Below are 12192 nucleotides of genomic sequence, written 5' to 3' on the forward strand. Positions count from 1 at the left end.
TTTTTTTTTTAATAAGATTACAGCTGCACAGCAACAGTATATTTGAAATAGTAAAGCAAGAAAAACACCCAAGAGCTTCAAAGCAGTTCAGTATTTTATTGTACAATTGCTTTAGGCATTAGTACAAAGTAGCATAAAAAAACCCACCCATACAAAATAAAATGCCTAATTTTAGAGTAAATTTGCATCTTTAAGTAATCACTTTTGACACTAATTTGTTTTCCCTCTTAAAAGCATTTATCCATTTTGAATACACACATATATACATACACATTTTCAAAGATAGTATCTACATTTTAGTGGTAGGCAGAACCAAGTGTATCCATTACCAATCGAATAGCTTGCAGAGGATCTACAATTTCTTGCATATTATCTTTCCGTAAAACCCAGTCTGGTTTAATTCTGAAAAAAAAGAATTGCTTGAAATTAGACAACAGTATATTTTCACACGAAAAAAAGCAGGTTAATTTAAAATTCTTACCGTGAAACTACTTTTGTTCGTACAGGAGTTACTGGAACAAAGAAACTCCCACTCATGGATGTGTGCATCTTGTGCTTGGAAAGAGTTCTTTCAGCATCCATTTTATGTTTACGAGCTGTAAGTTTATATAAGCTATGAATACGAGAAGCAGCTCTAGATGTGCTTCGGATATCCTAAGAAATGCAAATTTCACATAATCAATACTCAAAAGGCAATTTAATAGTAATAATGCAAAACTACTCAGTTTGCTCAATAGTCAACATTTTCACAGAACATGCAGCACCTCTCTCCATGAACACATACTGAAATTTATTTGAACAAATAGATTTTTTAATTTCAGTTGGCATTTCAACATCCTGATGGCATTAGACATTTGAACTATCAGTGACACTGGAAGATACACAAGTAGCTTTATGACCAGATATTTCCAACTAAACTATATCCAGAAAGGAATTTTATGCCTTGAAGGCAGTTTTGTCTAATGATGGTTCCAAAGATACAGCAAATATTAACTAATTCATTTACAGCTGCACCAGTGGAAGTGCTAGATTAGACAAGGCCACAGATGGATACCAGCAATATTACCAGTGAGCTTCACAGAGCTGTTCTGAAGAGGTTTAAAATGTGGATAAACAGCTGGTGGCTATTTATATTTGGAGTCTTACTTACACTAACACTTCCAGTGTTGCTACCACCAATGGAGCTACACTGCTGGAAATCATTTTAGAAATACAGCTAGTGTACACACAGTTTATTAGTCAGCCACAAACCAGGAAACAATGGTGCATGCCAAGATCAAGTCTCACAAACCAACTGTATGGTAAGTAGAATTTGAGAACATTGTAAGTCTTACTGGATTGGAATGGAGAGCAAGGGCAAAGACAATATTTACAAAGTGTCATCAAGAAAAAGAAAGTACAAGTGGATTATCAGAAAGAACGGCATGTGAGCCCTGGGTAATTGTCAATGTTTTTAAATATTAAAAAAAAGGGTGGAAAGATCCAGTTGTGCAACTCAAAGATCATGCACCAACTCAAGATGAAATACACACCATATTACAATATTACAGCAACAAGTACTATTGTAGCTGTGGTGGACACTGCTATAGTCAGATGCATATACTTCAACAGGCAGTCTGAATAATTCAATAGCGATCAGCTGGAAGAAGCCATAAGAAACTACGAAAAATGAAGTACTAAAACTTACAGAAGCTCTCTTTGAATCCTTTAAAAGAATGGCCAACAAACAACATGTTTTTGTGAAAATGCTTCCACCTTTCTCTGAAGTTTTGTCACCAGCCTTTTCTCTGTACATCTGCAGTAAGTCCAGTAATGTATCTATAGAATTTTCCACTTCATAAACTGCCTGAGTAGTTCTTTCATACTTAAAAGAGAGACAGAAAAGCTGATGTAAACATATCTCAAATATAGCCCTATCAAGCACTAAGAAAATAAAGACTACTCTCATTCAGGCCAACCAGGTGATATTTTTATTATATGGATTGCAGTTCAGATAAAAACAATTCATTTCTGGGCATTAAGCTACAGCGCCAATTTTTCTAAAAAATTTTTCTAGAAACTGGGACAGCAGAGGTACCTATTCTGCTCTCAGATTACTTCGACAATTACAATGCAATTCAGTTGTCTAACCAAAAAGGTTTTATCGTTTTAAAATCATGTAAGCCTACAAAAATATTAAAAATCAGTTTGACTGATTAAAATATACTATTTTTGTAATGAAAATACTTAGGAAAATGTATTAGACTTGAATGCTAAACACTTTACTGGTTCAGCACATCACATAAGAATTTGTTTCATAGATCTATACATTTGTATTATATTAGTACAAGTTAGTATATCTAAAATTCGCTGGTTTTGCAAACATTTCTATCCAAAAACTAGATCTGTAAATAGAACCATCACATCTCCAACCCCAAGTTGTGCTGAGTTAGCTTTAAATAAAAGACGGTTACTCACCTTTGAAATGGTTGTTCTTTGAGATGTGTTGCTCATATCCATTCCAATTAGGTGTGCGTGCGCAGCGTGCAAGTTCGTCGGAAGATTTGTACCCTAGCAACACTTGGTGGGTCGGCTGGGTCGCCCCCCGGAGTGGCGCCATTATGGCAATGGATATATACCCCTGTCGAACCAACGGCCCTTTAGTTCCTTCTTGCCGGTTACTCCGACAGAGGGGAAGGAGGGTGGGTTTGGAATGGATATGAGCAACACATCTCGAAGAACAACAGTTACAAAGGTGAGTAACCGTCTTTTCTTCTTCGAGTGCTTGCTCATATCGATTCCAATTAGGTGATTCCCAAGCATTACCTAGGTGGTGGGGTTGGAGTGAGATGTTGCAGAATGCTGAGCCAAATGCTGCATCATCTCTGGACTGTTGAATCAATGCGTAATGTGAAGCAAAGGTGTGAATCGATGACCAGGTAGCTGCCCGACATATTTCCTTGAGGGGAACATGGGCCAGGAAGGCAGCAGATGAAGCTTGAGCCCGAGTAGAATGGGTGGTGAGGTGGCTAGCCAGAACGTGAGCCAAATCATAGCATGTACGGATGCAGGATGTTACTCAATGAAATTCGTTGGGATGAGACCGGTAGGCCTTTCATCTGGTCTGCCACAGCTACAAAGAGCTGAGGTGACCTTCTGAAGGGTTTTGTTCTCTCGATATAAAAGGCGAGAGCCCTGCGAACGTCTAGTGTGTGCAGCTGTTGTTCCCGACGCGATGGGTACGGCTTCGGGAAAAAGACTGGGAGGAAGATGTCTTTATTGACATGAAAGGCAGACATCACCTTTGGGAGGAAGGAGAGGTGTGGTTGCAGCTGTACCTTGTCCTTACGGAATACCATATACGCGGGGGGCGGGGGGGAGAGAGGTCCGCTGTCAAAGCTCAAAGCTCAGATACTCGTCTTGCCCAAGTAATAGCGACAAGGAAGGCTGTCTTCCAGGAAAGGTACAACAGCGAGCAGGTGGCCAGTGGTTCGAAAGGAGCACCCATAAGCTTGGCTAGCACTAGGTTGAGATCCCAGGTAGGAGTCGGGCGTGACTTGAGGGTACAAATGTTGCAATCCCTTGAGGAACCTTGAAACTATGGAGTGAGAGAAGATTGATCGGCCATTTTCCCCTGGGTGGAAGGCAGAGATGGCTGCCAGATGCACCTTTATGGAATAGACCGCTAGGCCCTGTTCTTTCAAGGACCAGAGGTAGTCCAGGACAGTAGGAACGGACAACTGCCTGGGGACTGAGTTACGCTGAGCGCACCAGCAGGAGAAATGCTTCCACTTGGCCAGATATGTCATCCTAGTGGAAGGCTTCCTACTGCCCAGGAGCACCTATTTGACCGAGGCAGAGCAATGCAACTTAGACTGGCTCAACAAGGCAGCAACCATGCTGTGAGGTGAAGAGACTGCAGGTCCGGATGGTGAAGCCTGCCAAAGTCCTGTGTTATGAGATCTGGCCAGAGTAGCACGGGAATCAGGTCTGCCACTGAGAGGTCGAACAACATGGTATACCAGTGCTGCCTTGGCCAGGCTGGAGCAATCAGGATCAAGTGGGCGCTGTCCCTGAGGAGCTTGAGTAAGACTCTGTGGATGAGCGGAAACGGTGGGAAGGCATAGAGTAGGTGCCTCTTCCACGGGATCAGGAATACGTCTGAGAGGGAGCCCGGGGAGCGTCCCTGGAAGGAGCAGAACACTTGGCATTTCCGGTTCTCTCGGGAGGCAAAGAGGTCTATGTGGGGAAACCCCCACTTCCGGAAAACAGAATGGATGAAGTCCAGACGAATCGACCACTTATGAGACAGGAAGGATCTGCTGAGGTGACACGCCAGAGCGTTCTGGACTCCTGGGAGAAAAGATGCTACCAAATCGATAGAGTGGGCTATGCAAAAGTCCCAGAGGTGGACGGCTTCTTGACAAAGGAGGGAAGAGTGTGCTCTGCCCTGCTTGTTTATGTAAAGCATAGCTGTTGTGTTGTCCGTGAACACTGATACACAACAGCCTTGGAGATGATCTCGAAACACCTGGCATGCTAGACAGACTGCTCTCAGCTCCCGCACATTGATGTGCAAGGCCAGCTCTTGAGGCGACCAGAGGCCTTGAGTGCGAAGGCCCTCGAGGTGGGCACTCCAACCCAGAGATGATACGTCCGTGGTTAGGGCCATTGAGGGTTGCGGTGGGTGGAATGGCATCCCTGCACAGACTAGAGTGGGGTTTAGCCACCAGGTTAGGGAGCCCAGAACCTTCCAGGGAACAGTGAGCACCGAGTACAGGCTGTCTCTGCGTGGTTGGTATATTGAAGCAAGCCAGGTTTGAAAGGGACAGAGGCGTAGCCTCGCGTGCTTGGTCACAAAGATGTAGGAGGCCATGTGACCTGCTAGACTGAGGCAGATGCGCACCGACGTTGTCGGGGAAGGTTTGAAAACCTCGAATAATTGAAGCCATTGCTTGAAAATGCGACTGCGGGAGGCAGGCTCTGGCCAGATTGGAGTCCAGAACCACTCCTATGAAGTCTATTTTCTGCGTGGGTGCCAGAGTAGACTTCTCTGTGTTGATCATCAGGCCTAGGCTCCCGAAGAGGTCTTTGACGATGTGCAGGTGCTGCGACACTTGTAACCGGGAAGTCCCTCAAATGAGCCAATTGTCGAGATACAGGCAGACATGTACCCGATGACGCCGGAGGGAGGCAGCAACTACAGCCATGCATTTTGTGAACACACGCGGAGCTGTAGAAAGGCCAAACGGAAGTACAGTGAACTGAAAGTGTTGACTGTTGACCACAAAATGGAGGTACCGTCTGTGTGGTGGGTAAATTGCGACGTAGAAATAAGGGTCCTTCACATCAAGGGCGGCATACCAGTCTCCCGGATCCAGGGACGGGATAATGGTCCCCAGGGTTACCATGCGGAACTTCAGCTTTATCATGAATTTGTTGAGTTCTCACAGGTCTAGGATCAGTCGTAGACCTCCTTTTGCCTTGGGGATTAGGAAGTAGAGGGAATAAAACCCCTTGCCCCTCGTGTCTTTTGGCACCTCCTCTATGGCTCCCATGGCTAGGAGCGACTGGCCCTCTTGTAAGAGGAATTGCTCGTGAGAGGGGACCCTGAAGAGGACTGGGGAGGGAGGGTGGGAAGGCAAGGTTGAAACAAACTGGAGGTAGTATCCCACTTCCACCCACTCATGCGCAGGACCCAACGATCTGAAGTTAGCTGGGACCAGGCAGGGAGGAATTGTGAGACGCAGTTGAAAAAGGGAGGAGAATGATCCACTAGAGCAACTGGTGGGCTGCCCTCGGGCCTCCCATCAAAAGTTCTGCTTGGGCCCCGCTGGTGGTTTAGGGGGCGCCTGATTTTGACCTCCTTGAGGGCCAGACTGTCTCTGATGATTCACTTTACCACGCCTTCTGCTAAAGTCCTGACGCGGCCTAGGAGGGGCGTTAGGGCGGTGTGGCTGGGGCCGGAAGGTCCTGCATTGGGTCACTGGTGTGGGCATACCCAGCGGGCGCATTATAACGCCATTGTCCTTCAGATTTTGCAATCTGGGGTCAGTTTTATCTGAGAACAGGCCCTGGCCTTTGAAGGGCAAATCCTTAATAGTTTGTTGTAATTCAGGGGGAAGGCCTGACACCTGGAGCCAGGAGATACGTCTCATCGTCACTCCTGACACCAGAGTTCTGGCTGCAGAGTCCACTGCATCTAGAAAGGCTTGGAGGGAGATTCTTGCTACCTTTTTACCCTCCTCAAGTAGGGCCGTAAATTCTTGACGGGATTCCTGGGGAAGAAGCTCCGTAAACTTCCCCAAGGACACCCACATGTTAAAGTTATATCTACTTAGGAGGGCTTGTTGGTTTGCCACCCTAAGTTGGAGGCCCCCGGCCGAGTATATTTTGTGGCCTAGGAGGTCCACGTGTCTAGCCTCCTTTGACTTAGGAGCCGGGACTTGCTGGCCATGACGCTCCCTCTCATTCACCGATTGCACCACTAAAGAGCAAGGAGGTGGGTGAATGTAGAGATATTCATATTCTTTTGAGGGGACCATATATTTTCTCTCTATTCCCCTTGCTGTAGGTGGAATTGAGCCTGGGGATTGCCAAATGGTATTCACATTAGCCTGTACGGTGCAGATAAATGGAAGAGCCACTCTAGTAGGTGCATCAGCCGATAGGATGTCCACGACAGGGTCCTCTATTTCAGGGACCTCCTTCACCTGTAAGTTCATATTCTGAGCCACTCGTCTCAAAAGGTCTTGATGGGCCCTGAGATCAATTGGTGGAGGGCCTGAGGAGGATGTTCCCGCCACCGGCTCGTCATGCGAGGAGAAGCAGGAGAGGCCCGGGACCAGGGGGTCCTGTGGGGGTTCCTGCACTTGAGGAGCGTCATCTGTGTCAAGTGGAACCTGGGTGTCTGCAGATGGTATTGGAGCCTCACCCGTGCCCATGGAGGTGTGGGGCGGGTTTCTGATGGATTGTATGACCCGCACCGGCAGTGCCGGGGGTTGAGGCCGTGTCGACTTCGTCATGGCAATAAGCTGCCTTGTCGTGGAGAAGGTCTCCAGTGTAGAAGGGAGAGCAAGCTCAACCACAGCATGAGCCGGGGAGCTGTCAGGCACCGGACTCAACGGCCCTTGTGGGGCCGGAATCGACAGTGCCGCGCTCAGTGGAACCGCAATTGGCGGTACCACAGTCGACGGTGCTGCGGCAGAGAATGGTGCCGGACGAACCGTCTTCAAAAAGCACTCCTTCTGTGGAGGTGAAGCATCTGGAGCGCTATGTTGCTTCCTGGGTCTCGGGGACAGGGAGCGGTGCCGAGCAGATGTTGGTGCCGGTAGGGGTCGGTGCCAGGGCTCCTTCTCGGTACCGGAGCAGTTTAGGGCCGAAGGGGCACTCCTTACAGAAGCAGTCTGTTGGGCGCTCGGTACCGACGCTGCAGGACTAAGTGCCGACTCCATGAGGAGCTGTTTCAATTGAAAGTCCCGCTCCTTCTTTGTTCTTGGTTTAAACGACTTGCAGATGCGGCACTTATCGGTAAGGTGGGATTCCCCTAGGCACTTGAGGCAGGAGTTGTGGGGATCCCCTATTGGCATCGGCTTTTGGCACACCAAGCACGTTTTGAATCCTGATGCCTTGGGCATGGGCCCGTACCGGAGTGGAGGAAAGAGGCTAATCCCCGATCCCCCCTTAAACTATATACACTAACTAACACTAACTATAACTACAAGAACTCAAACTATACACACAAGAAACAGCAAAGAACTATGAGTAGCTAGGGATGTGGAGATCAGCAAAGCCGTGCTCCACAGTTCCAACAACCATCACGGGTGGTAAGAAGGAACTGAAGGGCCGTTGGGTCGGCAGGGGTATATATCCGGTGCCATAACAGCGCCACTCCAGGGGGCAACCCAGCCGACCCACCGAGTGTTGCTAGGGTAAAAATCTTCCGACGAACATGCACGCACACTTAATTGGAATCGATATGAGCAAGCACTCGAAGAAGAATAATTTCTTATAGAACTGTTTATATCATCTATAGATATGAAAAAGATGAGAATTTGGAAAAGTATCCTATACCAGTGTTTTCTGTAATATTTTAATTACAAATCATACATAAAACTTCAGTATGCAATACCCTACCAATGATTAATTCTCTTTTTTGTACAAAACTGTTTACCAATTTCACAACATAAAAAGCCTAGTACTTTTTCAACCATGCACCCTCTGCCACCACTCAGATTTTAGTTCGAATAACATAAATTCATTGAAAGCCATGATTAAAATTAAACTATTTTATAGGATGTAATAATTGTTCACATTAAGAAAAATAATTTGATGATCCGATTCAAAATAATTTGGCATAATTGGTTTTCAACTCAGGAAAAGGGTCGTTTTTTGCAAAACCAGCAGTTATTACAGTGGATAAATTCATGCTTATCTCTTTGGATAAATGTAAATATCTGTATATTAGACAGTCCACAACTTAAGAAACTTCAAAAGCAAAACACTGAAATACCTTTGAAACGTTAAGCAGGACTTGAACTGAATATTTGATAACTTCCATACAGGGGATACTGCGGTTGCAATTCCGGATCAGAATAAAAATAGTGAAGATTGCTCCGCTCTGGGCCATATTTTCGCAACAGAGAGGGGAGAGCCTGGTAACAACCTCTAAAATAAATGGGTTCATTTGTGAATGCTAATCAAGTTATTTTCAAACAGTAACATTAGGCTTGGCAAATACATTAGAACAAAAACAAAATCAATTTCAAGCCACGTTTTTAAATTATGATTTTGAACATTCCGTCAAGACAAAGGTATCCAGCGTATGTGACACTGCGTATCAGGTGAAATTAAAAGTAATTAGGACTCCCTTTATGCCCTGCATGTATTAAGTAGTACTGCTGGGCATGGGGAGGCCAGGAACTAGAATAATGCATTCATTACTACATTCTGATGTTGGTTGTTCTTTAAGATAGCTTGTTATCAGTGCCATATTTGATTCAGAAGGAAATGGCTTTGCATACTGTTGTATGCTCTAACTTTGTCACTTTTCCTAGTTGTACTGTAAGCTTGAATATAATCATGTGCTCCCCTTTCTCAAGACAGTAATGGACTCCCAAACTTCTGAGAGTGCCCAATTTTTAATTACGAAAAGAAACTACTAACCTAGATGTTTTAATGCTGCAAGAATGTAAGAAATATGTTTGTATTTTAGAAGATAATCAATGGCAACTGCAGTTCTGTTACACAATTTGTTTTCTTCTTTGCTCTCTTTGTTAGCCATTTCCAAACTGTGTCGTAACGCTTTAGTTTTTGCTGTGTCATTTTTCTTCCTCCAAGAATATCCTCTCCACAATGCCTGAGAGAAAACATGGCAGAAAGATTTCACAAATGGGAAAAGATTTACAAGTAAGAGTGGCTCTATGATAGAATATTCATTAGAATCTCAAATCAACCTTTTATGAGCTTAATAAAAGTTATTCTCAAAATAGTTCAGTTGCAGAATTCTAAGTTACAAGCCTATGATCAGATTTAGTATTCAGTCCTCTGACTACTAGATTCCCAGTTCAAAAATAAATCTGTCAGAAACAGTATCTTTTACTATTACTTGATGGTTAGTTGGTATTTAGTTTTCCAATCCAGTATTCATCTTAAAAAAAAAGAAAAAAATACCAATCTGTACTCTTAAAGAAACACCATTAGTTGGTAATAAAAATAGAAGCAGTCTATTTTAATAACTATAAAATAGACATGAGCAAGATGGTATTCCCTTATGAGAATTCATATACCTGAAATTTAATTATTCCATTCTTCAGCTTTCTTCTGTGTTTGTAGAAAAGGAACTTTCGTACAGCTCTTTGGATTGTGGTTGCAGCCTCATTTCTCTGTTTCAGCCATACTCGAACCATTTGCTGTATTTTAATGATTTTCAGATGATCCTGTAGACTTTTTTTTTGTTGAAGTCTTGCTCGAAACCACCTCTGTTTAAGATAAATGGAAGTTTTTAAAAGACAAACTAAGCTTGCTTTCTTTTCCTGATATGACCACACGTGCATGTATGCACACACTTCTTGTAACTTAAATATTGACAGAGTAAGAACTAAAATCTGAATGTATCATGGATTTAATTGATGCAAAGCCAGGAACTGAACACCATGGTAGCAAAGGTGTGGCTTCGAATGGGCTGGGATCACCTAAATAAACCCTTGGTGAGGGGGGAAATGTGCCACTGGACTGCGGTGGTAGTAATGGGGCTGGGTGATTAGCTCTCACTTGGTAGAGGTGGATGGAGAGAGAAGTTGCTAGCCCCATCCTTAATCCAGTTGCAGGGTCTCCTTTAATGCTGGGGACTAGGCTGATCACCAGTTTTGGGTTCTGGAAAGGATTTTTCCTATATAGTAAATTTGCCTGTTTTGGCATGTGGATTTTTTTCACCTTCCATTTAGCAGTCTGAGTCTTGTTCTGGGGAGGTTAAATTAGTTGTCTCAACTTAGACAAGTCCCTGTGTGATAGGTTGGGTTAGAATAGGGGTAGTCAATAGGTACACTGCAGGCCAAATCTGGACCACCAGATGCTTTTGAACAGACTGTGAAATCTTTTTATTTACTTACTATCATTATTTTTATTATTTTCTCTGGAGTCTGGATCTTGACCAAGAAGTTTGAATCTTAACAAAAAATAATTGATTACCCCTGGGTTACAAAGTGTCCAAATAAGGTCCCTGTAACCTAGTTGGGGTTGCTTATGCATTGGTCCTGAGCATGCTATTGCATGTTTAAGGGATATCACTCTATGTCTCATGCAGCTTGTGATTCCTCTTCATCTGGTCTCTCCTCCCTCCAGCACAGAGAAGGGAATGGGTCAGGACTTTGTTTTCCAGTTAGGGTCACTAGCAGGCCTGAGAGTGTAGAGGAGGCATGGCCTTCACATCCACAATGGGGCCACTGGTGACAGTTGATGACAACACTGCAACAACCCTGCTGGGTAGTTTGGTGATTACTCCAGTTAGGTAATAGTTAAATAAAATAGTTGAAGAAAATTAGTATGCAATAGCTCCTTCCTCCCAACAATGCTAACCTGAATACATAGGACAGAAGAGATCTGCATTCGTGCATGTTTCAATACAAGGTGAATTCTGAATGCTCTCTGAATTTTAATAGCAGAGAGATGATGATATGCAGCAGCTGAAAAACAAAGCAGCCGCTCCTTCTGCTTCTGGTCTAAAATCTGTAGAAAGAAAAACAGAGACAGGAAACAGCATTAATAATCAAATCCAGAGTTAGTCTTTGCTACATTATAATCATAATCTATGCTAACTCAGAAATGGAGTTACAAGAAATATAGCAGGGGTCAGTGTAATGTCTGAAACAGTTTTTCACTGTAGCCTAACTCCTAATCAATCTTACATATTTTTAACATCTATGTAGTTATACTCACTTAAAAAGACATATACCTTTTTTCTCACTAACCATCCCCGGAAAAATGCTTGCAGTTTAATAGCAGCTTTTCTAGTTTTGATGTATTTTATGCATTCAAGTCTTCCTTCTTGCCTAGCTCGTATACGTTTCTGGATGACCAAAGCAGCAGCTTTTTGTTGATGAAACTTGTGTCTTTCTTTGAAGCCTCTATAAGCTGCCTGAATCAAACATGCAGCCTGCTGCTTCTAGAAGATAAATTGCATGTTGATAGTCAAGTGTGCTTTTTCTTGTCATAGTGAAAGTACATTAGGTTTTCATGTTTATTGTGTTACCATTTATTGCAGGGGTGAGTAAACTTTTTGGCCTGAGGGCCAGAGTGGGAAACAGAAATTGTATGGAAGGCCATGAATACTCATAAAATTGAGATTGGGGTGTGAAAGAGAGTGTTGGCTTGGGGGTGGGGGGCTGGGGATGAGAGGTTTAGGGTGCAGGAGGGTGCTCCGGACTTGGACCAAGGGGTTTGGAGAGCAGAAAAGGGATCAGGGCTGGGAATGAAGGGTTTGGGGTAAAGGGAGGTGGTCTGCGCTGGGACCGAGGGGTTTGGAGAGTGGGAGGGTGATCAGGGCTGAGGCAGGGGGTTGGGACGTGGGAAGAGGCTCAGGGGTGCAGGCTCTGAGCGGTGCTTACCTCAAGTAGCTCCCAGAAGCAGTGGCATGACCCTTCTCCGGCTCCTACGCGGAGGCGCAGCCAGGCGGCTCTGCATGCTTTCCCATCCACAGGCACTGCCCCTGCAGCT

General features: G+C 44.4%; 1 protein-coding gene across 1 annotated transcript in view; it reads right to left on the minus strand.

Annotated features, from left to right (window-relative positions):
- Positions 1 to 76: 76 nt before the first annotated feature.
- Positions 77 to 12192, minus strand: part of ASPM (assembly factor for spindle microtubules) — a 63172-nt gene continuing 51056 nt past the window's right edge. The window contains exons 21-28 of the mRNA XM_050961348.1: positions 11432 to 11641; positions 11056 to 11205; positions 9768 to 9959; positions 9145 to 9337; positions 8492 to 8646; positions 1688 to 1864; positions 482 to 654; positions 77 to 402 (exon numbers count right to left, since the gene is read on the minus strand). Of these exons, the coding sequence (XP_050817305.1) occupies positions 297 to 402; positions 482 to 654; positions 1688 to 1864; positions 8492 to 8646; positions 9145 to 9337; positions 9768 to 9959; positions 11056 to 11205; positions 11432 to 11641 (1356 nt within the window). The 3' untranslated portion in view covers positions 77 to 296. The remainder of the gene's footprint in view (positions 403 to 481; positions 655 to 1687; positions 1865 to 8491; positions 8647 to 9144; positions 9338 to 9767; positions 9960 to 11055; positions 11206 to 11431; positions 11642 to 12192) is intronic.

Source organism: Gopherus flavomarginatus, chromosome 7 (genome assembly GCF_025201925.1).
Source record: "Gopherus flavomarginatus isolate rGopFla2 chromosome 7, rGopFla2.mat.asm, whole genome shotgun sequence".
Taxonomy (NCBI): Eukaryota; Metazoa; Chordata; order Testudines; family Testudinidae; genus Gopherus; species Gopherus flavomarginatus.